General features: G+C 44.7%; 1 protein-coding gene across 1 annotated transcript in view; it reads left to right on the forward strand.

Moving 5' to 3' along the window:
• The window catches only part of LMX1B (LIM homeobox transcription factor 1 beta), an 81,151-nt gene that overhangs the window by 51,463 nt on the left and 4,746 nt on the right, over positions 1-24,942 (forward strand). Inside the window, exon 4 of the mRNA XM_054646482.2 lies at positions 22,460-22,692. Within this exon, the coding sequence (XP_054502457.1) occupies positions 22,460-22,692 (233 nt within the window). The remainder of the gene's footprint in view (positions 1-22,459; positions 22,693-24,942) is intronic.

Genomic DNA, 24,942 nt, shown 5'->3' on the forward strand with positions numbered 1-24,942 from the left:
GAGCTGCTGCATCCTCATTGCTGAAGGGCTGTGGGAGCTCTGCTGAGCCAGGGGCTGCTGCCATGCTGGGACCCCTCGTCCTTCAGCTGCCCACGCTGTGGTTCCTCCATGCCACCCAGCCCCGGTCCTCAGCCCTGGAATGTGCACAATGGACCTGGCTGTCCAGGGAAGGGGGTCCCAAAGCTGCCAGGCATCCTGATGCTGCTGGTGCTGCAGGGGTCTTTGGCTGTCCAAAGCCTCTGAAGGTCTGATGCCCCTTAGACTGTGGCTGGAGATAGAGCTGTGGTGCTCCAAGAATGCTTAGTGGTATCTCACTGTTTGCATCACCAGTAAAGGATTCAAATGGTTTGCCCTTGAGGTACTGCTGTGAGTCCATGATCTGCCTGTGTTTTGCAAAGCACATTAAACCCGCAGGTGCCCCAGGTATTCCATCCCCACACCTCCTCTCAGGTGATTTTCCAGTGGTGCTGTGTCCAGCCAGGGCCTGTGCTGGCAGTGCATGCCAAGGCTGCAGACATGCTCACAGGCCATGTAGTTCCTGCATCCTCTGTGCTTCGGAGGTTTAAAACAAAAGGGTTTGAGTTTCACTGCAGCTCACACCTAGGCAAGCCTCTGGGGCATGGCTGCTTTAAAGGAGTCAGTCCTTGCAGGGCCTCTGCTTGTTTAAAATTATCTTTTTTTCCACTACTTAAAAAACCAAAGAGACCTTCCTAGTTAATTTCTCAATAATTCTGTGAGTGGATATGACTTGCCTCTTGGAGGAGATGAAGTTTTCCCACTTGTACAAGATGGGATCCCTGTTTAACACTTGCAAAGCTCAGCCCTGCCATCTCTTTCCTGCAGCCTGATCCCCCCAGCTGCAGAGCTGGATCAGTTTCCCCAAGCACTGGTTGGGAGCTCTTCTTCCTTACTCTGAAGTTTACAAAATCTGAACCTTCAGAAAAATCCTTGTTTATGTGAGTTCACAGTGTATTTCAAGGAGGAATGCAGACTTGCTGTTTTGTACAGCAAAATATTTGAAAGAGGGTTTTGTGTTCATTGTCTGCTGCATCTCCCTGCTATTCAGGCTCTATTCTATTCAAATTTTCTCCTTTCTTTAGGGGGAAGAGTCTGAGTGCACAAAGGGGCTGTGGTTTCTGCCAGCAGATAATATAACCATGTAATATAAACATGGCAATGATTTCCTTAGGCCCTGTGATCCATCAGGCATGGTAAGAGCAGTTCCAAGGGTCTGGGAAGTTCCCACTGCTACACAGCAGCTATGGATAAGATGCCTTTCTGCCTTGGTCAGCTGCAGGATCCACACCCCTGGCGCTGGAAAGGTTCATCCCATCCTCTTTCCTGGGAGGGAAAACCTCTGCCTTTGAAGTCATCTGCCCACAGCTCACAGAGCTGACTGATGCAGCAACATCAGTAATTTACCAAAGTGGGGGGCAGGGGGGAAGAAAGCTGCAGCATAAATCTCAGTCTAGCTTTATTCTTTTACCTTAGGTTATATGTCTTTAAAGGAAAAATGCTGACAACATGCTTGCTCACAAAAAGCCTTTTGAGCCAGTGCCAAGAATTTGCTCAAACCTGGTAAAAAGTCACAGCTGGGACCTACGAGCAGCACTGAATTCTACTTCCTTGCTTGATCTTAATTTTCTGGGGCTGAGGAGGTGTTCACTATGCCTCCTGCTCTGGGGCTGGGTAAGAACCTGCTTTTGTCCCTTGGACCAGGCGGTCACTGGTGTCTGGTGTGGTGAGAATCCACTGTGGTTCTATGTTTGCTCTCACTGTATCACTTACTCTTCAATTTAGAAAGTTTAAAACAATATTATTTGGGCTGAAATCATGCAGCCAGGCAACAAGGGACCTCCAGCCTGCAGGAAGGGCTTCTCCCCTCTGCAGAGGGCAGCTTTGTGAACGGCAACATCTGCAGCCAACAGGCCTGCAGAGCCCCAGCCCTGCCTGCAGCACCAGCCCCGTGCCATAGTAACCAGTGCAGCCCAGCAACCGCCCCACCCGAAGCATCCTGAGCCTCTGCTGCCTGTGCCCCCAGCTAGCCTTGGGACGCTGCTGGGCTGCCTTAGTGCTTAGGACAAGGTCCTGCTGACTAGCTCGGGGTGAACATTTATTTCTTCATGAAATTTTCAAGCATAATAAACCAGAGGGGGCAGTTTTTTGATGAGTATTATGCCTAAGGGGAGCTGACCCCACACATTTTTGTTCCCTCAGCAATCTTAATGCCTCCTCTAATCACTGCACAGTGACTGCTTGTGTCTGCATGCAGCTATTCTTGATTTTGGTAGAGGTCTTCCAAAGGGGATGGAGACAGGAGGCTTTGTACCACCATGGTTCCCACCTGAGCCCTGCACAGAAGAGCACTACTGGAAGAGTAGGTGGACAAGCCACTTCTGCACCCTCTGGAGCACCAGGAGTAGCCTGGCCAGAATTGCTGCTTTTGCACATGGGCCTGAAGCACCAGCGTTAATTGTACAAAGTGTGAACAGCAGCTTACTCACCTGTACAAATCTTCTCTAAGAATTAACACCCACCCCCTGAAATGCAGAGAGTAAAGGGCTTGGAATTACTGAGGAGCTCAGGATATGAATCCCAGGGAATCTCCTGCCAGATTTTCTTTTTCCCCTGAACTAGGGGAGGCAGTGAGTGCGTTGTGTTCCTAGAGATGCCACATCCTGCCACAGAACAGCATTCCCTGCTTTCTCCCTTACTGATGGCTCTTCTAGCTACCTTACTTATATCTATCAGATGTGATGTCTTCTTTTCCACTGAAGCTGATGGGTCAAGTCTTATGTCCAAATCTTGATGATTTAATTAAAAAAAAAAGTATGTAAAAAAAAGAAATCTATTTCTAACCTTTTTATTACAAAATTTGATCGGTATGAAATTATGAAACCCCACAGCTGCAGTAGTGATAGCAACATGCCTAGTTTTGATTCCTGTGCTGCATCATGCACTGGTGCTGTAGCTCCCCAAGAGAATGTAGGAAAAGTTCTTCAACCTTGGTGGCTTCTGTGATCTTCTCACTTGCTATTTATAGCTGATTAGGGCTCAACCATGTGATATAATGATAGGTCCCCCCACAGTTTATTGATCCCAGTGGGAATGAAGGGCATTCAGCACCTCACATAAGCAGACCCTTCACGTCTGTCTTGCTGCTCCTTACAGAATATGAGCAGTAAGGCTGAGCACTCCTCGATTTTCTTATTCAGACTCATTTCAAGCTTCAGCTCAGACTGGAGATTTGCTGAGTAAATAGTCTCAACAATAATCTCAGCCTGATTCCAACTAATTAAATCCTGTACAAACATCCCTCTCCGGGCCAATATAGCCAAAGACAATGAAAACACAGAAAACCAGACATAGCTTTCCTCCAGATTTTGCTCGGCCCTTTAATCCTGTATCTTTTGAAAGATAGTAACGTCCATAAGATGAGGGGTCAGCCTTCCTGCCCTTAGCATCAAGCAGTGGAATTTTTCAATAATGAACAGCTGGGTCACCAGCGACACAAAAGCTGCTGTAATATCCTGTAGGCTTATGGGGCACAACAGAAATCCCAAAGCAAATCATGATGTACACAGAAAGGGACCGTCCTTTTCTATTAAGGAGACCACTTCAAACCAGTCTCAACACCACCTTTTCTCCAGCTTTTCGAAGGAGAGATTATCCCCTGCGTATATTTAATCACACATTATGGGGTGGCTTTGATTGCCTTTTTAGAGTCAGAGAAGTTAAAGAACAGAGTTTGAAGGCTGCTATTATCAGCGCTCCATCCGCGTGCTCTCAGCCAAGACGTGTTTACAAACAAGGCTTGGGAAGGGGGTGGGGAGGCAGAAATGCTGCCCTGGGCCCATGGCTGGGCCTGGCACTGCTTTCCCTGAGCTGCTTGTACAACCCTGACTGGCCACTGCCAGGGGGAGGCAGCGGGGGTGCGTCTGTGGTCCAGTTTTTATGGAACCCTGTGGAATTCTTCTCCTTTTCCAGGGAAAGAAGAAGTTATGTGTAGAGCTTTTCCTACACAGTAAAGCAAAGAGTAGACTAGGGTAACACGAACAAAAACTAAATGCTATAAAGACTTTTTAATGTATCACAAAAGTCAGTCTGAGATGTGTGCAAGATATGCTGGAGATTCCTGATTAAAAGCAGTTTGTGTCAAGGAACTTACCACTTGCAGCATGTAGAACATCTGACAGTGATTAACTGGAGCTAGCTATTAGATTTTCCTAAAGAAACAATGCTTAAACATATCTCCACAAGTATGAAACACTTTATGTACTGTATCTGGTACACCTCATTTAAATTGACTTAGATGGAACAGACATACTAAGTCTAACTAGTAGGTTATTAAGAATATAAACCTGGTGCCCAAGAATTTACAATCAGTTATATGGGAGGTATCCTGACTTTCCTCCTTTTCCCAGGGCTTTCATTTACTAAGCATATGCTGTAAAGATGTCACATTTACAGCAAGGGACATGTTTAGGATGTTTCTTACAAACAGTTTTAAGTTACATACCTGTAACAAATGCATCTTGCTATGCTGCAATGTGCTGTTAGAAAGTCTGCTATGAGCTCAGGAAAATGTGGGTGAAAGGAAGAATATATGCATTGATACAAATGTATTTGTAACCTAGTTTTTCAGTTTACTTATTAGTGCTTGTGAATTTTTGATGGAAAAATGACGTAAAATTGTTTTCTACAGGAAGATGAACTTTCCAGCTCTGTTAAAGCACTTAGAGGTTGCAGAAATATGGTTTAAATTAAGCATATCATACTTCTGCTTCTGGGGGGGTTACAAAGAGAAGAGCTTGGAGATTCATCCAGCCTGGAGTGTTTGGTAGTTGCAGATAAACTGTGTATTATATGTAGTGATCATTTTCCTAAGAAATTCCTTTCTGTTTCCTTCCCCTTTTTGCATCAGGAGGCTGATGATTACTGTGGGGCTGTGCTTGCACATAGGTGCTGCTCCATTCATGTTCCCACATTGCAGGGGAGGAACAGGCAAGTCAGAAAACTTGGAATTCAGCATTTCAGTTTCAATTGATTATGGATTTCCCTACTGTTTGTGAGATGAGTGATGAGAATTGCTGAAGTAACCGCTACAGTGCTATGAGCCCAATTAAAAGCACTGCTTCAGAGTGAGGGATTTGTACAGAGCGTTTCTACCTCTTTGCTGTTTGTCACTTACTTTGGAAGGTTTTTAAAAACAATTGCACTTCTATTACCAGCCACAGGAGCTCTGCTCTCCAGGCAGGCTCCTTAAGTCCCAACATACCTCACTCCCTCTATCCATACAGGGTAAAATCAGGAACTGCACTGAGCTTCTCCAGAGCAGAAGAATGCTGAGGGTCAGTGTTTAATAGGTGGGAAATCATGGAAACAGTCCTCTAGGGGCTGAGAGGTAATTTACGGTTAAGTCCAAAATTCTCTAATTTGCGTAATACCAAGCCTAATAAAATATTCATGGTAGCTTCTCTCACTTTCAGGCAATTTAAGATAGGCAAAAATTAAGTTGGAAAATACTGCTTAAAAATAAGAGAAAAAATTTGAAGACAATGTCTTCAAATATTTTCCTGCTTTTAATTTAATGATATTTTTCAGAGTTACAGAGTTGTTTGCAGAGTTATTGCCAGATAGAAGTCTGCCTTGTGCACAGAACTATGCAGAGTTTGATCTTTTTAATGGGAATCGCAAAAACTACTGGAATTCCGGGGTGTGGGTCGGGTGGAAGATGGAGGATGAAGCGTGTGTGCTTCATGGGCTGGCACACATGAGAAATGACAGCTTGAGAGGTTTTCTCAGAGTCGGGTTCAGTTGAAATGACCAGAGCCAGAGTTCCCCTTATCCAAGGGACCGTGGAACTCCATGAGAGTCGCGGCGAGTGCATTCTGTGGTGTCAGAGACTGCAATGTGTGGAGAGAGGAGAAACCAGCAGGGTAAAGGGCAGCTCTGGGCTTGGTGCTCAGCCCCGGGCATTCCTGTCCTGTGCAGGTCCTGCCCTCTGGCACCTGATGGCCAAAGCAGCTCACACCAAGCCAGGCAAACGCAGGGGCTGTGGTGCCTCTGGGCCCCTGGGATGGGCCACGGCCACGGGGCAGCTCCTCCTGTCACAGACAGACATGAACTCCTCTGCACCAGCCTGCAAGTTTCTTACTGGTGGCTATTTCACACAGTCCTGATATTACAGCATCTATCTAGAGTCTTGTGTTTGGAAAATGCTGATTTCTGCATTGCTATTAACTACCAAACCTGCACAGTCTTTCCCAGAGTTCTGACAGAATTTGGAAATAAAAATTAATATATATTTTCCAAATGAGATTGCAACTCCAGTGGTTCAACCCACTGGTCACTTAGATGTGTGTCTTAAAGAGTGTGCAAGGGGAACTGATTGCATTTGTTCTTAGCATTTTTGTGCCAAATGATTTTGTTTGTATTGATTTACTCACGTGAAAGCATCAGATTTCAATTAGGCTTATAAATTTAGTCAATGGTAAAATTTAATCACATTAACATTAGCAAGCACAGGTTTTCATAGCATACAGCTGTGAGATGGTGCCTTCCTGACCAAAAGAATTGACTCCTGACCTGTAACTTTCCTTGCTGCTGTCAAGTTACATTTATTTTTTGGTAAGAAATCATGAAGTGGAGCTGTTAATGGTGCAGAATTGCTCTCATCTGAATAGTGCTAATGGCTGCAGCAGGCACATAACTGGAAACTGCTTCTCAAAGCCCCCCAGGCCCCTGGAGTGTGATTGTCCTCACCCACAAGGGTGGGTGAAAGCAGTTTTGTCACTGGTGCTTCCTTTGTGCAAAAGAAATCATATCACATGGTGCCAGTATAAAACACACTCCTGACAAGGAGACATTAAACCAAAGCCCACATTTGGGGTGCAGAGGGAGGCTGAGGCTGCCAGCTGGAATCAAATGACAGATATTTTTGTTAGGAAATAATACCTTCCACTGATTTCCTGAGAGGTTGAATATAAAGCATAAAACAATGGACAGTGATGAAATCCAGAAGAATTACCTCTGTGTATTCTGGAGGAGAGTAAACAAGTACCTCTATGCTGTCCAGGTACAGCAGGCACTGTTTGGACAGCTGCACTGCCCATTTAAAGGTGTTGCTGGCCAATGGCTTGGCAGTAGGAATGCCAGGTTCATATAAGGTTCATATAAAATTGTGCAGCTCCGTAGACATGGCCATGACAATAAACCCAAGACAGCAGAAAGGCTGGATTTTCCAATGCACAACAGCTACTGATGTAGAACATGCTCCAGTGAGGATTACTTGAAAAACTGCATTTAATGCTGCAATAATACTAAAAGGTCACTTTGGATCACATTTGCAAAAGGTCAGAGCTGGTGGAGATAACAGCCTGTGCACACAGAGCAGAAGGTGGTGGGCTCATTTTAGCTCCATCTACAGTCACAGCTGAAAACCAGTCAGGATCAGACATGGAAAAAAGTTTCTTCCATTTTGATGGATGCTGTGGTAGAGAAGGAGTTCCTTGTGTAGTAAGGGACGTCCTTGGGCTTGGTAAAAATCCTGAAAAATGGCAGAAGGGTTTAAGGATTTTTAAATGCACCATTCTGTATTCTCAAGGTACATTGGGGTGAATGCATGTTTCCACAGTGGTTTTGGCAGCAGAGTTTCAGAGAATATTGTTTCATGTGACATGGTACGAGGTGTGTAATGTAAAAGCACACTTTTCAGCTTGAAATCTCTCATATAAATCTCGTATGCATAAGGAAATTTTGTCCTCAGTTGGCTGGGAAGCTTTCAGCATGAAGTGGTGGGAGTGCAATTGTTTGGTGCAGGGGATACTGCATTCTCTAAAGTCAGTTTTCCAGAATTCAGGAAATGCATCCCTCACGAGCTGCTGCTCTTCTGCAGCCACTTTGCAGCCCCACCAACAGCTGACAAACCTCAAGCCAGGGATAGAGAAGCTTGTACCCAATACTGCCTCTCCAGCTGTTCTCAGCAAGTTGTGATGGGAATATAGCAAGCTTATTCTGAATGTTGTAGCTTTTTGCTTTGAACTAAATATATTCCTGGAGAGGTTCCCGTAATTGAAATGGTCTCAGGAGGAATTAGCATTTTTGTACATATCAGCTCTCTGTCTGCCAGGCCCAGTGGGAGCAGAGAGTGGAGGGGACTGAGGATCCCACCTGGAAACTTCAAGTTATCAGCAGCATCTCACAGTGGCCTCCCCAGTTCTGGTGTACAGGGTCTGTGATCTCCTCCAGCACAGCTCAGGGAAAGTGAATTCTTTGTGATGGATCTACATTGCGTTGAATGATTCTGCTGGCAATTTTTATTTGTATCAGGGCATGGTCCAGAGGTGCCCTCTAAAGTAAATAAGTCCTCTCCCTGTGCAGACAGTAAATGAAAGCGTTTGCCTAATGAATTTGTATTCATTGTAAGCAAGGTGCATCCTTCTTTCTCCAAATTTTCTGATAGCAGTTGAGAGACACAAGAAATGTCATTTATATTTGAAAACACAATGTAGAGGCTCCCAAATGCTTCAGTGAAGGAAGGCAGCATATATTCGTGGCTGGAGTCTGCCCTTAAATCTGATTCTCTGTGGGCCCCTAACTCCATCACGGTGACCCTTGCACCACAAGGTATAAAATAAAGCAGGAACTGACAGTAGTTCCAGCAGCTGCTGGGACAAGGCAGGGCCTTACTGGGTACACAAGGGCATTCAGCCCCATTTGCTGGGAGTCTCTGAAGGATGCAGAGTGATCAGTGTCTGTGGAAATGAATGGGCTTTTCATGCTGATGATTTCATTTCTGGATGGACACAACACTTCCAACCGTCGTGATTCATCATCCTGGCTGGATGCAAGTGGAGGGCAGCCAGCACTTTGCACTGATGCTCAGAGCAGACACTGAAGATAAAACGTGGGATTCTGACAGAGCTTTCCAAATATTTGACACAGAACTGCCAGGGAAGAGCAGTGCTATCCTATTTCTAGGTTGCCAGCAGTGTCTAGTAAATTTTCTCAGAGACTCTCTGCTGTCCATGACATGGCTCCAACATTGCACTTTCTTAACCCCCTTGTTCTGCTCAGGATTTACCTTTGCCTCTGAGGCAGCTCAGTGTTGCTAAGCAAAACTCTGTGGTCGTGTGTCTGGCATGTTTGGGGCACTGGTGCTGCTGAGCACACTCCAACCAGCCCCGGGGCTGGGCTGGGGGCTGCTCTGCTGGCACCCCCTCCCTTGTGTTGTGCAAAATGAGGCAGAGGCTCCAAGGAGGAATGGCCAAGCGGTGCTGGAGGTGACCGGGTGGGAAGGGCTCTGTGGGCACAGGGTGAGCTGTGGGCAGCCGGGAGCCCTGCCCGGGGCTGGAGCTCAGTGGCGCTGCCCAGCATCAGGGTGGCAAATGCCACCTGTCCTGGCACACGGCTGCCTGTGGGCTCCTCACCTCCGTGGGGAATGGGGCAGGTACGGACACGGACCAGCCATCTCGGCTTTACAAGGGGTCTGGGTGGAATGTTGATGGATTTGGGCCTCAGAGTGACTAATTAGCATGCAGGGTTCCTCAAAAGGGTTAACATGGGATCTTTTTAATTGTCAAAAGAGTTGCAGGCTATTAGGGTTGGCATATTCTTCAATAATCTGTTTTATTTTTACCTGCTGGGAGCTTAATTAAAAAACAAAGAGGCTCAATTTAAAGCCCATTACTATGCTAATTTTGTAAGAACTGGGCGGTGATTAAGAAGCTTTAAAAAGAGGAGTTTAGTTTGCCCTAGGGAATGGGTTGGAGGCAGGTTTTATTTCGTTTCATTAGCTAGCTACAATTATTTATAAACTAAATGGAAATGATATTAAAGAGTAATGAAAAAAACAGCATCTATGTATTATTGAACAGCAGAACTTTTTTTAATTTAGCATCGAAGTGTGCAGAGCCTTTATTACTGCAACTCACAGTTAACACAGCTAAATGCAGTTGTTAAATATAAGAGGCTTTTAAAATATGCCCATAAATACAGAGCTGTCTGGTTTGCTTTTCCTGTAGATCACTAGAGTAAGTTTATAAAGATATCAATGTGACAATAAAGATGAACCACTGTCTCTTTAAAAAAAAAAATCTGGGGTTTTATATAGGAAAATTTCTTAACAGAATAAATTAGAAAGAGTTATTGTTTTTGTATTACGTATGTAATGTTGTATAATCTAACAGCACTGCAAAACTTCTACTGCCTTTTTCCTGTCATGTGAGCCCAAAATAATACCTGCAATTCCAGTTATGTTGGAGTACTTGGGAGGAGCTGCGGCATTGCACGGATGTTGGGAGCTGATTCCAGGCAGGGTCAGCACGGGCTGGGGATGTCCCCCAGATGCGGTGGGTGAGGAGCAGCAGCAGGGACAGCCTGGCTCCCGGTGTGGCTGTGCCAGGGGCAGCAGGGGTGCAGGGCACAGGTTTGGCCAGGGAGAGGCTGCCAAGCCGTCAGGAGCCTGGGAGAGGCCTCCAAACCCGGGCAGCAGCTCTGAACTGAATCCCCCAAACCAAGGTATCTGTTTGTGGCGTCTGTGAGGATGTGGGCAGGGAGATGCACCCTGCTTCTGCCAGAGGAACTGGTACTGCTGGTGAGAATCCTCTCAGCATTGGGAGGAGGAGGAGGAGCTGCTGAGCCTGTACCTGGAGGAGCCCCATCTCTGGTAGCACCAGAGCCTTGTACAGAAGCAACATGCTCCTGTAAAACATCCCAGCTCAGTGGCACAAGTGAGAGCTGGTTTGCATGTGCAGCCTGGTAGCTGAGTCCACTCGGCATTTGAATTCCCACTGAAAAGCCACTCTGATCTTATAAAGGACAAGGAACCCCATGCCCCACCAGCCAGCACTGCCATTCCATGCTGAAACCCTTTGTGCTGCTGCTCTTTCTGGGAAAGATTTGATGCTGTGCTAGGGATGGGGAGTGGGAGGGAGCCTGGAACAACTGAGAGACATCAGTATCTACTAGACAGAGGGGTGAGGAGGAGGAAGAATGGCAGGAGGGCCAGCAGAAGATGCCAGCCCATCCCCTGGGCTGCCTGGAGCAGCTGCCATTTAACTTTGTTAGGGTCCACATTAGTTTGGCTGTGACCAAAATTGTTGGTGGGGCATATTAATTTAAATAGATGTTGCAACCAGTAAAGTGTTTCTACATGAAAGAAGTCACAAGAAGAATTAAAATGACCTGCACATCAGTGATTCAAGTGTCCATGGACACTGGCAGGACTCCTGCTGCCAGAGCCTTCTGCGTGGCTCCTGCATGGATGCCATGAGGTACAGCACCCTGGAGCCATTCAGGCTCTGTCAAATCAAAGTTCACGATGTGGCTGCCCCAGTCGTGCTGGGGAGAAAAGCCTTGCACTGCAGGTCTGCTGCTCCTCGGAGCCGAGCCCAGAACTGCCTCTGGAGACAGAGGTCATACAGCAGAACAGCTTCAATTCCTCTAGTGGTTCTAAAGGCGAAGTGAGCTATCCAAGATCCCTGAGGTTGCAAATGTCCCGTGGCCTTCTTTTGACCCTATATACACCTTACATTCTTCCTTTAATGATTGGCATTCGGTGGGTTTGTGCCTTCGGGCATGCTGAAGTTGTAGCTGCTTCTTCATCAAAGCAACTGTTTACAGCTGGTTTGAGTTGGATGCCAATAAACAGTATTCTTTTTGTCTCAAAATAAAAAGCAGCTTAAGTCCCTAATGATAAGGATTTTGTGCTTTGTAGAGGAAAAATTCAGCTAGTTTGGGACAGCCAGCCACTTAGCTTAGCAAGTTGGAGTACTTTATACTTCCTGCTAAACTGCCTTTATCTCCTCAAGCGAGCCGGCTATAGATTCTTATCATTGTGGCAGAAGCGATGAGGGTAACATCTTTAGTTGGAAATCATTGGCAACATGTGGAGAAAGCTTAAGATGTTGTCACACTTTAACTTGGTCCTAATCTGTTCAAAGACAGTTGATACTTCTAACTGTGCCAGCAGGTAGTGAGAGGGAGTCAAAGACCATCAGGGTGAAATAGCTCCTGCTTTTCTTTGGAGAGTTTATGACTTTCATAAAGCGGACACAAAGACACTGTGGCGGTAACTGTTATTGTCTAAATTAAGAGCTTATGTTCACCCAACCATATTTCATTAACTTGTACACCCAAGCTTCTACATTTCCTGCCTGCTCCATGCAGTGCTCGAAGCAAATCTTAAATATTTTAACGCCTATTGTCAGTGCAGTGACAAGAGCCGTGTGTAGGTCAGCCCCGCGGTCTGTGACAAAGCGGCTGTGAGCAGCACGGACAGGCGTGCGCTGCCCCTCGCGTCCCAGGGCAGGCTGCTCTGTGCCTTGGGACGTGTGCTGCTGTGAGATCCAGAGAGAGAACTGCTTTCCTTGCAATAGCAAACTGAGGTACTGTGAACGGCCCTCAAATGCCGAAATGTTGGACCCAACTGCCGATGGAACTGGTCGGTTCTAAAGTCATCTTCCCTGTGAGTGAGGACCCATCCTGTTCCTGGTGCTCCCGAAGGAGTTTTGCATCTCACTTACTTGAAGCAAAAGCTGACACAGCTTCTACTCCCTTGTTCTTCTTTAACAGACGATCTTAAGAACATCAGAACTCTTGATGAGCAAACTTCAATGCATTTCAGCAAATATTGTGTTTTGAAAAAAAGGGCTTTTTCAGATCTGTAACAAGGACAGTGCAATCAGAGCAGGATTTCTTTTCAACCAGATATTCAACTCATCTTTGAAAACATATATTGAACCCAAAGCGACACCATGCAACATTTTGGTGCTTTTCTAGAAAAATTTCAAGCCATACAAATTTTCTTCCTGAAAGAAAGGAATGTGCTGATAAGATATGAGAAGGATTTTGTACACTTTTTCTCTAGCAGGCATCTTTATTTTTTCTCTGTGTGTGTGTGTATAGCATATATACATATACTTAACCAGAAGTTAAGTAGTATTTAAGTATTTCAGCTTTGACCTACTTACAACTTTTCATTTAATTAAAAAAAAATCTAAAAAAGTTAATAAAATGTTTAGACAAACCTTTCAGTCTTGTGAGCTTAAAGGAATAATCCTCTTTGCATGCCTAATAATGTTGTTGGTGTCTAATGGGATTTCATTTTCACACATGTGGAAGTGTCCTGTGTTATAAATGTTTGACTGCTGGAATAACTTAAAACCTGTGCAGACGTTCGAGGCAGGAGGAGGACCTGGGCGTGCTGTAGGGCCCTGCTTACTGATAAATCTCTTTGTATGGCTTTAGAGCATCTAGTTTACTAAAGCCTAAATACAAACACAGATGCTGATAGCTGACTCTTAGGACTCAGACTGACTTAGTCTCTCAACCATATTTGGCCTTACAGAAGCCAGGAGGTTTTCATAATTCTGTGTCTAATCTTAAAAATTCAGTTTATAGAGCAACTTTAGTAGTCATCCATACTAGAACAACCAGGCTCGTCTGTTCTTTAATTTAAAAAAGATGATTCAGATGTTTCAAGTCTTCAAAAAACACTGTATTAAGAGGAGTATTTATTTTCCATGCTAATATTAATAGTAGGTAATTGACATAAGCTTAATAAGAGTCACTTCATGTTACAAGAATAAATTACCATTCTTAGGCATGGCAGCAGACACCTTTAGTTACCTGAGTTTTGGCAGTTGTGTCGGGGTTTTATACTGTTCCTTTTCCTTTTTCAGTGGTACTTTTTACAAAGCTCCATGCTTCTGGTAAGAGTCTCTTGTTTTTATCAGAAGAACAAAGTTTGTGAAAGGAGGACTATAAAGAGAAACCATGTGAGCTGACTGGGGGAGAAAAATTTCATCCATTAAGGGTCAGCCTAAAAGAGCATGATTTAGAGCAGAATATAGCTGGAACTTTTGTAAGACAAGCAGCAACTTTTCATGCTCGGATGGGGATTCTTGGGTTAAATTGCTATCTTTGAGTTCTGAACTTGGAAAGGTATTAAAGTGGAATTAAACCTTTACACAATCCTGCTCTTGTGTCATTCAGGATTTTTTTGGGTTCTGTTTAATTGTACATCACAGCAGGGTTCTGAGTGACTGGTGCTTTAAAGAAATGAAGGGTAGGGTTAAGTCTGCAGCCCACTGCTCCCTGCTAATCCTTCTTGTTCCTTGAAGAAGGATTTACTTTTGCTGCCAGCTTGTGAAAGACTTTCCTCCTCCCGAAGAGATTGTTGTGGCTTTCCTGGGGAGGTGTGGTTGCTATAGCAGGGAGTCACGCCTGGGTATTCTCTCAAACCCTACTGAGAATGGGCCAAAAAAGAGCCAAAGAAGAGTAAAACTGGGGATTAAAAAATGGAACAATGGGAGACAGGAAGATAGGAGTGGGAACAAATGGGAATTACAGCACCAAAAATAATGCAAAGTGACAAAAAGAGGAAATAGAAAAATAATAGCTGACAGTTGGACTGAAAAGACAAACACTACAAAAGAACAATTTATTTTCGACCGGCAAAGAACATAAAAAGGCATCTGGGAAATAAGACACAGCCCTATGTTGAGGACTTTTTTTGTTCTTACTGTATTGCAAACATGTATGCACCAAGTACACAAAACTGCTTCGTGCTTCCCTCTCAGTTCCACCTTTGCCACAATCTGTTTATTTGAAACAAAACCTTCTTGAGTTTTAAACTGTGTTTATTTATTTGCTGCTAAATGATCTCTGTAACTGTGTCTGTTCCTAGGGACTAAAAGTAGGGTAATTCTGGGCTTTTCATATTAAATCTTGTGCTCAAACTCTGTCCTTGAGTGCTTTCCAGAGAAATAGCTGCCTCCAGTGGGCACTTGGTTTTGCTGCTGCTTACTGGAGACAAATTCCTTGGCTCCTGCCATGGCAATGCCCTGACACCTCTACCTGGCCTGCCCCGGGCTGTGCCCTCCCGGCCCTGCTGCCCCTGGCTCCTCGCTGTGGCTCGGCCGCTCATCCCTTTGTCAAAGCGTTTCCTCCCGAGGAGTGTCGAAGCTGTATTTTACACCTAGCCCCCTTTGCTCTACTGACAGAACACGGCCTAATTTTGCAAATATTCGAATATTTCTATCTCAGTGAAAGAAGCAGAAATTTTCTTTCGGTGTAAAATTTGTCACAATACAAATAGAATTTTAAAAGGAGCCTGTGCTACATCTAACAGCAAATCTCTCTGAATGCCTTTCCTGCACCCCACTGCTTTATATACAGGGGAGGCAGAGAGATATAATAGATGAAACATTTTGTTTATGAAGTGTCTATGTTTTGTTTTATTTCACATGTTTTTGCAATATAGATAACAGATTACACCACAGAGCTTTCATTGCCTTGTGCTATAAAGATACTATAAAGCCTTTCTGGGTATTAATAATAGATTGTGTTGATGAGTTTGGAGAAGCTGGCAATAGACCCCCCACTGCAAAGACATTAACACCACAGGACTAAGGTATCTTTCCCTTGCAAATCAGTTGCTAAATTGGCTGTGCTGATGAGTTTGGGCACAAGCTCTCCACCAGCATCACTGCAGCAGGCACAGGAAGTGATTTTGTTTTATACAGGCAGATAACGTTTCTTCCTCTCAATGCTCTTAGTTGTGAGGAAAGCCTTGAGTAAATTCTTTCCCTAAGTCATTCTTGCCAGCCAAGAAATAACTTAGAAATTACATTTGAATTGCTTTGACATGATTATTTTTTTCTGTAAAAGTGAGGACCAGGCCAGTGAATCACGACAGTACAATTTCCCTGCTTATGGGGCCTTTAGGGTGGAATCTCATATAAAAATTGCATTAGAAGATTTTCCCTGTGTTGTTGGTGATGTAAATTTAGTGTGCCATTTAGTGAACAAGCAGGATGAGATGTCTGTCAGAGCAGAGACTGGAGCAGCATCCCAGCCTGTTCCTCAGGGCCCCTCCAGAGGCCACTTCATCCACTGGATCCTGGCGAGGGCACAAAGGGAGATCGAGGTGGATTTAATTTAATTTGTGTAAATATCTGAAAAAGAATCCAAAGGGAAAAAAAGGGACTGCCCATTTTGTTTTGGTAACCACCGGCCCCCAGCTCGGTAGAGCTGTGGCAGAAGCACAAATGCCCTGAGAAATACGATGTTTTTACAGCCCACCAGTGTGATTTGGAGAATGCAAAGAGCACAGCAGCAGAAGCCCATTTAGCCTCTTTGAAACTTATGGACAAAAATAATGTTATCTCACAAATGTTTGCACTGCCTAGAAATACAACTCTAACAAAATCACATATTTTGTTAATTCATTAAGTCTTCTTAATTGCAGCCCTAGCTTTATCAATTCAGTTGGTGCCCTTAACTTTTATAACAGTTTCTGTTCTACAGAAAAGATTAGGAGAAAATTGCAGCCATAATCTGTACAGTGCAATTGCTGTGCTATAAAGAGGAATGGGAGTAGCTGAGAAGAGCAATTGGATTCCCAAAGGTGGAGCACAGTAGAGCAATATCAGTGACTTTGTAAATGAAAAATTGTTTTAATTCCCTTCTAACAGCAATAATTCTATTCTTCATAAATTTTTCCATCAAAGTGTTGTATGGAAAAATGCTATAAAATAGAACAGCATGGCAGTGATGGAAGACAGTTGAACAAAGTGGTCAATTAGGGGATGAAAATTAAGCAAAGAGAAGAATTCATTGTGTCACATTCTACTCAAAGCGAGAAACTGCTCTGCACTTTGCATTTTATGTTGTACTTTATAGTTAGAGGAGATGTAACTATTTCGGTCATTCTGATCCCACTTGAGCAAGGTGCATTAGGCTGTGAGCTTTAAATACTGTGTGTCTTTGTGCTTTGAGCATCCCAGCTCCAGCCCAGAGCTGCTGGTGGCACAGGGACAGTGGGTGCTGGTGGCTCTGACCTTGTCCATGGGCAAAGTCCCACCAGCTTCACAGCAAGATTTGGCATGGCTTAATATGTGGGGTTCCTTACAGTTGTTTGAGCCGTCAGCTTCTCTTGGCAGGGGAGTACAGCACTCCTCACAGAAATACAGGTGAAATATTTACATGAAGAAAAAGTCATTCATTACCCAGATAGGCAATATGTAATCTGTGAGTCTAAATCCACATTGTGAAATGCAGATTTAACACAAGCTTTCACCAGTGGCTGGTGTTCATACTACAGCACCTGTGGGTAGAGGGTTAATAAATATTTTCTTCCATTCTCCCTGAAGAATAAAAAGGTTTCTTTGTTTTAGTTTCTCTCTAGATGTTACAGTTTTTTTCTAGAAACTTAAAAATTTTGCACATTTTATTACTACTTGATGAAAGGGAATTATCTTTCTTATACTGAAGTTTCAGCTATGAAATTGGCTTTAATAAACTATGTAATTATTTCATCTGCAGGGAAAATATGTTAAATGGCTTATTTCATTTTTAAGGGGTGGGGGGTTTCAAATAATACATTTATAATATTCCTGTTCTGCTTTACTTCATTCAGGATGTTTTGTGTATTCTGAATTGAGTACAACCAAGCAACAGTTTTTCCACTTTCTAAGCACCCATGAACTGTAAGACACTACAAAAAATATTCAAGTCCTGTGCTAGAAAAACCCCATGCATACTGTTTTTCCAATCCTATGTCATCTAAAGAAAGAATATCAAAATTTTTCCCGGAGAGCAAGGAACAGCTATCTTTCATTAGTAATTTCATTTCTTCTCTTAATAAGACTCACTTGTGTGAAAAACATGCTGTATTTTACTCTGGCTCTACCCTGTTTCGTAGCACAGGAGTGTGGAGCAAACTTCCAGCATCAGAGCAGGCCAGCAGGGATGTCCCAGCAGAGGCAAAATGTCACACATAGAGACTGCACCAAGAGCACTTACAAAAGCCGTGACCCCTACCTGTGCATATTGATTAAATAAAGAAAAGCCAGGTACCTGCTCTGGTTGCTGCAACACATAATGTCAGAATAACACAGAAAGGGAAATGACTGAAGGTCTCTGATAGGTAGGAAGCAGCATCTGTCCTCTTGCATACATCAAACACAGCTTAATAACTTCCTATTTACTGCTTCATGGCAGAGGCCCAGTAAATAAACAACCTGACTGAATTAGTCGATTTTTCTACCTTTGTCCTGTATAACAAACCTCTTGAACCACGCTTAATGTGAACGGCAAATTTCACACTGCACACGGACATCTCTCAGCACAGATTAAATTAGTTATAATAAAACAATTAAAATCTATTTGCCCACAGATAGGAGGAAATGAAGGACCTGGCTGAGCCACAGAAAGGTAAAGGGTGAGTTGTCAGGGCACCAGGAGAGTAAACAGCAGAGCTGAGATTCTCAGGAGCAAAGCAGGGTCAAACTTACTGTGAGATAACCGTGTGGGATATAATAAATCAGGGCTCCGTATTGCACTCCAGATGGCTGTGCCATGCAGGAAGGCACAGTGGATCATGTAACTGTGGTTGTTTCTAAGGATTACTGATTCAGCCTGCCTTCACAGGGATATCCTAACAAATAAAATCTTTATGGCCTCTTCCGCTGGTGAACATTTTCATCTACTGGTTAAAGTCAGGACATGTCTTAGCATTTGCATTGCCCCGATACATATGCAAAATTAATTTAAGTTCACACAGTTTTGGCTGGTAAAGACTTTTTGATTATCTAGTACTGTAAAGTTGCTTCAGAGCATTTATTGTAAATACTCTGATGGACAGACAGGCCATTGTTCTGAGCTTTAGCTTGGCTGAGTCCCCCAAGTGTTCCAGGCATACAGGCAAACACACTTAAAAACTCCTAAACCTATTGAGTTGTCTTTCAAAATTGTCCAGGCAACAGAATTTATTTATAAAACTCCGCAATCATTGATTCAAAACAAGGTTTTCTTGTTCTGCTTTTCTTCTTTGTCCTCTTTGAACGATTTTCTCTGGAATGTTTTCGTTGTGCTTAGGAGTCGGAGATTTCCTGCGGCTTCTAATAAAGGCATTTGATTTCCACTCTCCACATACTTTAACACATCCAAGGATTTTGAGGTTTGACATTAGCTTAAGAGAGCTGGAGATAATCAGCCATGGGAGTAAAAAGCCAGAGTTACGCAAATTATTTCTAAAAGGTATAGAAAGCAAAAAAAAAATCCTTTAAATGTGGTTGGTATGGGACAGAGTCTTTGTCTCAGCACAGAATATCTGTGTGCTCCCCTTCAAATTTATGGCTTTGATTGAAACCTGTAAAGGGGTGATCTGTAAAGTATTCCTGCTATCCTACACTTCCCAACAGGTTTATTACCATTCGTTTATAAAATGAACAGTCTAACGAGCAGTGGTTTAGATCACAGCTATCAAAGTCTGGTCATTTGTCAAGATTAGTTTCCTGTTGTGAGATTGCCTTGTGCAAAAAGAGTGCATAACCTTGTGTTCCTCTTGGGAAGCTGAAAAAATACCTATAAACACCCTATAAGATAGGTTTAATGAAAATTTTATAATCTCAGAATTCAACCCAACACGCTGCTCTGTGTGTGTGTGTGTGTGAGAGTGTATTTGTGTGAATGCATGTTATAATATGGAGGACCTGTGTACAGGGGAGGGAATTTTCTTGACAAGAGTTAAATTCAGGATATGAAGTCCGTGCAGTATTGTCAGGGCAATTTAATGTTCATTTGAATGAGTTAATCTACACTGATGACAGTGTAATTCGTTATAGCTTAAAGGCTGCCTTGGGAAGCGCTGTTGCAAAAGCACCATCTTTACGGGAATAGTCGGTTGCCAGTAAATAACACAAAGTATTTTCTATTCACATTAGATATATTTATTTTGAAGAAAAAGAAAAAACACAAACACTAAGGCAGTATGACAGCAAAGGTGCAGGTCAGGGAAACAACGGGCTCCACGGGACGAGGAGGTTATCTTTGTGTCCCTGTTCGAGGCAAGGCACAGAGGATTTATGCTTTCCTGAGCTTTTCTTCTTGAAATTGTCCGTAAACTGTGTTGCATTTGTGTTTTCACTGCCACTGGACGGTGGCGGATCGTGCGGTTTGCTTGGAAGGCAGCCGGAGGCAGCCGCAGCCCGTCCTGGAGCGGTCCCAGCCCTGCCGGGGGCCGCAGCGCTCCCCGGCCGCAGAGCCCTCCCGGGGAAGGAGAGGGGAGGTGGGCACCTGCCCAGGGCAGGCGGGGTCCCTGGAGCCGTGTGCGAGCGTCCCCAGGGCGGCCGCAATCCCGGGGCAGCCGGGCATCGGCACCCGGGGCCGGGCATCGGCACCCGCAGCCGGCCCGTCCCTCCCGGTGCAGCCGGGCATCGGCACCCGGGGCCGGGCATTGGCACCCCGGGGCCGGCCCGTCCCTCCCGGTGCAGCCGGGCATTGGCACCCGGGGCCGGGCATCGGCACCCGGGGCCGGGCATTGGCACCCGCGGCACCCGCGGCCGGCCCGTCCCTCCCGGGGCAGCCGGGCATCGGCACCCGGGGCCGGGCATTGGCACCCGGGGCCGGCCCGTCCCTCCCGGGGCAGCCGGGCATCGGCACCCGCGGCCGGGCATTGGCACCCCGGGGCCGGGCATTGGCACCCGCAGCCGGCCCGTCCCTCCCGGTGCAGCCGGGCACCGGCACCCGCGGCCGGGCATTGGCACCCCGGGGCCGGGCACCGGCACCCGGGGCCGGGCATTGGCACCCGGGGCCGGCCCGTCCCTCCCCGCGGCCGGCGGGAGCGGCAGGGTGCAGGTACATGCGGGGACAGAGCCTTCGCACCAGCTCTGCCTCTCCTGGGGTCTCCTCCAGGTGTGCCCGTCCTGAGGGCATCCCCTCGGACAGAGAGGCCAGGCTTGGTTAAATGAGTTAAATAGGTTTAAGCAGTTGAACAGAAACAAACACTGTAGTGCACCTTTTTTTTTTTTTCTTCCCCTCTTTGTGTGCTAATCCTTTCAGATATAAAATTGTGCAGAGGTAAAAATATTTTCTGCTTAGGAATTTGCTGGCTAAAGCATTGTAAGGAAAACCTTGCAGACAAAGCAAATGGAGCATATGGAGTAAGCCATCCTGTTCATGGCAGTGCCCAGGGTCCGGGGTGCATCAGTTTCCTTTGGATCAATTTAATTCATTACATACCTGAAGAAGAGCCACTCAGTCCACCTTGCACCGCTGTTACCCTGAGGCTGTGGTCGTGCAAAGGTGTGCACCGAGCTGGCCAGGCTCCTGCTGTGGTCACTCCCAGCTACAGCCAGGAGCACCCCAGTTCCCGTCTCTCAGCCATTTTCTGGATGCTGTGTGCAACCATATTGACATTTGCTTTTCCCTCCTGCCCACTCTGACTCCAGCCCTTTGCCGAGGGCTTGTACTGCCATTTTCCTGCACTTCTCAGCTCAGACAAAATGGAGGCTCTGTAGGAATGAATAACTACCACAGCTTTAGCCTTCTAAAATCAGAGAGAATTGGCTTTTTTGTGAAAAATTATAATTTTGATGACAGAAAAAAGTCAGCATACCCCATGCTAAAAGGCAGAATCTAATTTTTTTTTTCTGTGAGCACTCTGGTGCAGTGGTGTTCATTTCCTTGCTGAAATGTAAATGTTCGTGCACCTTGCACTGTGATGTATTGCCATAAAAGACACTGAATTTCAAATCACCAGCACACCATGTGACACAGGGATGTAACAGCAATCCGTCTTTATTTGAGGCAGCCCTTTTCTGAAATCTCACTTAGGGAGATTCCCAGTTGCCATTAGGAAAGCAAAATAAAATTAATCTAAATAATTCTAACTTAAACCTAGAAAATTAATGATGGATGAAAGACAGGGTTTACAGAGCATTAATAAGAACTAGTCTGGATGCAGTGTGTGTTCTAGGGTCTGTGATTATACTGGTAATTTGACAGATTGTATCACTGCCTATCTCTGCCAAAGGATGTTTCACACCATTTAAAATGCACAGTACTTCCTTCAGAGACAGGTTGTTCTGGAATAACTCAACATCCAAAGGAAAGCTGTGTTATTTCACTCCTCTCTTTATTGATTGCATGTGTACAATCATGTGTGTATGCACACGTGCTGACTTTGCCTCAGCAAAAGCACAAAGTTTTCATGCTCATTTCTGTGTTTATCAGCCTCCTCAGAGACAGAGAATACCAAAAATGGAAAGTCTGTTCAGAATAGGGCTTAAGTGCTGAAACAAGAGACCCTGCATAAAACAAAGCATGAGCTGGTCCTTCCTCTAAAAGGTGAATTGAAATACATTTGTGTTTAAGCAATTATCTGACTTTGGGAGCTCCGTTTTGCTTCTCATTTTGAAAAGGAAAAAACCACTGAGATAAGGACAGATCTTAGTGGGCTTTGTCCAGGAAAGGTGATTTAGGGAATCTCAAGATCAAAGGAATTGAGATTTGAAAAAATTGCACGTCTATGCTATTTTCAAGCCTAAGGATGCGAGTCTTGCCGTGTGCAGAAGCACGAGCCAGGCTGATGTGTGCAGACATTGCTGGATTTAGATCCACGCGGGGTGTGATCTGCTGCTGCCCTTGACTGTGCTGCTCTCCCTTGCAGGCTGTTTGCTGCCAAGTGCAGCGGCTGCATGGAGAAGATTGCGCCGACAGAGTTCGTGATGCGCGCCCTGGAGTGCGTGTACCACCTGAGCTGCTTCTGCTGCTGCGTCTGCGAGCGCCAGCTGAGGAAAGGGGACGAGTTTGTCCTCAAGGAAGGGCAGCTGCTCTGCAAAAGTGACTATGAGAAAGAGAAAGACTTGTTGAGCTCGGTCAGCCCAGACGACTCAGACTCAGGTGAGCTTTTCCCACACCTGCTCTGACTGGAAAAGCTGCATGGGTCTGTAGAGCTTTTGTATAGAAAAGTGCATCCATCTTCACATCTACTTCATCTGTATGCATGTGCCACCTATGCAAATTTCCAGGCACAGCTGAAAACATTCCTACTGGCAGTCTGTTTTCCCTAACCTGACTCTCTTCCTTAACCTCCTGCTTAGTAAAAGACAAAATCTTTTTGCTTTCATCAATGTGTTTTTCTGTAAGATCATAAAGCATGAATCAGACTGACTTTAGCTACTCAAGGTCTCACTTAAGTAAGGTACCAGTACGCTGTTCTCTGTAGGCATTCTTCCATCCACTTTAACATATTTTTCAGGGGATCTTCTTCACATACAATTTCAGCACTAAACTAGGAAAATGGGCAGAGCAGTAATATGATTTTCAAGAGGAATCTCTCTGCCAATTACAAATAGTGCCTTTAAAAAAGATTGCAAGTGCAACACAGAAGTACTGAAGAGAATCTGAAAGTAACTGAGATGTGGGTTTGTGCCATCATAATCACACTGTTGTTTTCCAAGAAAACCAACAGTTACCATTCCATTACATGTACAAATTATATATTTGCCTCTGGTTTATGGGAAAATGTGTTACTCTATTTTAACTGGTAGCAGAAATTATCTTTGATCTCTAATCTGAGAGTCATATTCTCCACATTGCTAAAATTTGTATTTCCACACCCGGCATACCTGGTGTGGAAATACACAAAGGTGTCTGCATGGGACCAGGGCCACTGTTGGAGCAGTGTTTTAGTTATTGTCCAGCTGCATTTGCAGGACCTTGGGTGCTCTGCTCAGTAAATCTCAAGTCAGAGGCTCTGGGTTCTGGTGAAGGGGCCTGAGGCATGTGAGGCATGTGCTGGCAGCTCCTCGGCCATCAGCAGCCTCGCCCCAGCAGCCCCAGGGACCCACTGTGCACCTGCCTGGTGTCCACCCAGCCCCTGACCACTCCTGTGAGGCCGTCCCCACGCTGGGCTGGCCGCAGCACCTTCCCCGCTGCTGTCCTCACTCACACAGCTGCTGCTGGCAGCGGCACTGGGCACCAGCTCTGAGCAGGGCTGGGCTCCTCTTCGGGACCAGACTGACTTGTGATCTGCAGCGAGCAGCTACCACAGGAGCACAAACCAGTCTTGGTTTCAATTTCATTTCCCTTTGGCACAAAGGGGAGTTTCTTAGTCCTGGAGATGCTTTTTTTTCCCTCATTATTCTCTGTTAGTCAAACCCAAACCTGAAAAACAAGCTGACAAATTAAACAAGTTGTTTGTCTCCCATTGTCTAACACAGTGAAAACACTGATCTCCCAGGGGTCTGCATGAGAGCACACAATCTGCAAAGCCCTGGCTGAGAATGTGTCCTGCTTCAATCAAATATTTATCCACTGGACACAAGAGTAACTCTCCAATGAGCAGTATTAATCCTCACAAACCTTTCCTTAGAAATGGCATGCTGGAAAGTTAATAATGTCATGGTTATTAAAATGACTGAACTTCCCTTTAATCATTAGGCCAAAGATGCTTATTAAAGTAAAAGATAATTAGACTGCTAGGTGCATAATAATCAGACCCTAAAATGAATTAAAGTCTAATTTGTTGATTCCCCAAATGTAGTCTTTCAGTATATAAAAAATTCCATGTGTTTCTTCATGCTGAAGTCCCTATAATAATGTGATAGTGTTTTCTGGAAGAAAAATCAGTAGTCTGGTCAAATAAAATATGCTGACTTGAAAGGTTGATTTTCTCAACAAAATGTGTATTTACCCATCAACCTCTGCCACTGTGCTTGAGATTTCCCAGGACAATATACTAACATATGTAATATCACCAGATTATATGAGTATTCAGAATTTAATTATAGAAAATACAAATAATCTCTTTGGTCTACACAAGCACATAGATACTTGTATGCATTTACTGAAAAAGAGAAGTTTGTGCTTGTACATACAGACACGTTTTAATGCACAGAGGAAGATTACTGACGTTTTCTGTGGGAAGTAGAAATGAGATGGCAAAGATTATATTTAATATTATTGCTGGAGCTTCAAAACATTCAAAACAGTATTCAATAACTGGAATCTGTACTATATTGAGTTAGATGGGCTTTGAGATACTTGTGTGATACTTGCTTTATGCTGTTTTGCTGCTGTAGCAGTGCAGGCAGTAGTACCTGTCTGCAGATAATGCTTCGGGAGAAGCTGAAGTTCAGCTGTGAAGGT

The sequence above is a fragment of the Agelaius phoeniceus genome, chromosome 21 (genome assembly GCF_051311805.1).
Source record: "Agelaius phoeniceus isolate bAgePho1 chromosome 21, bAgePho1.hap1, whole genome shotgun sequence".
NCBI classification, from domain to species: Eukaryota; Metazoa; Chordata; class Aves; order Passeriformes; family Icteridae; genus Agelaius; species Agelaius phoeniceus.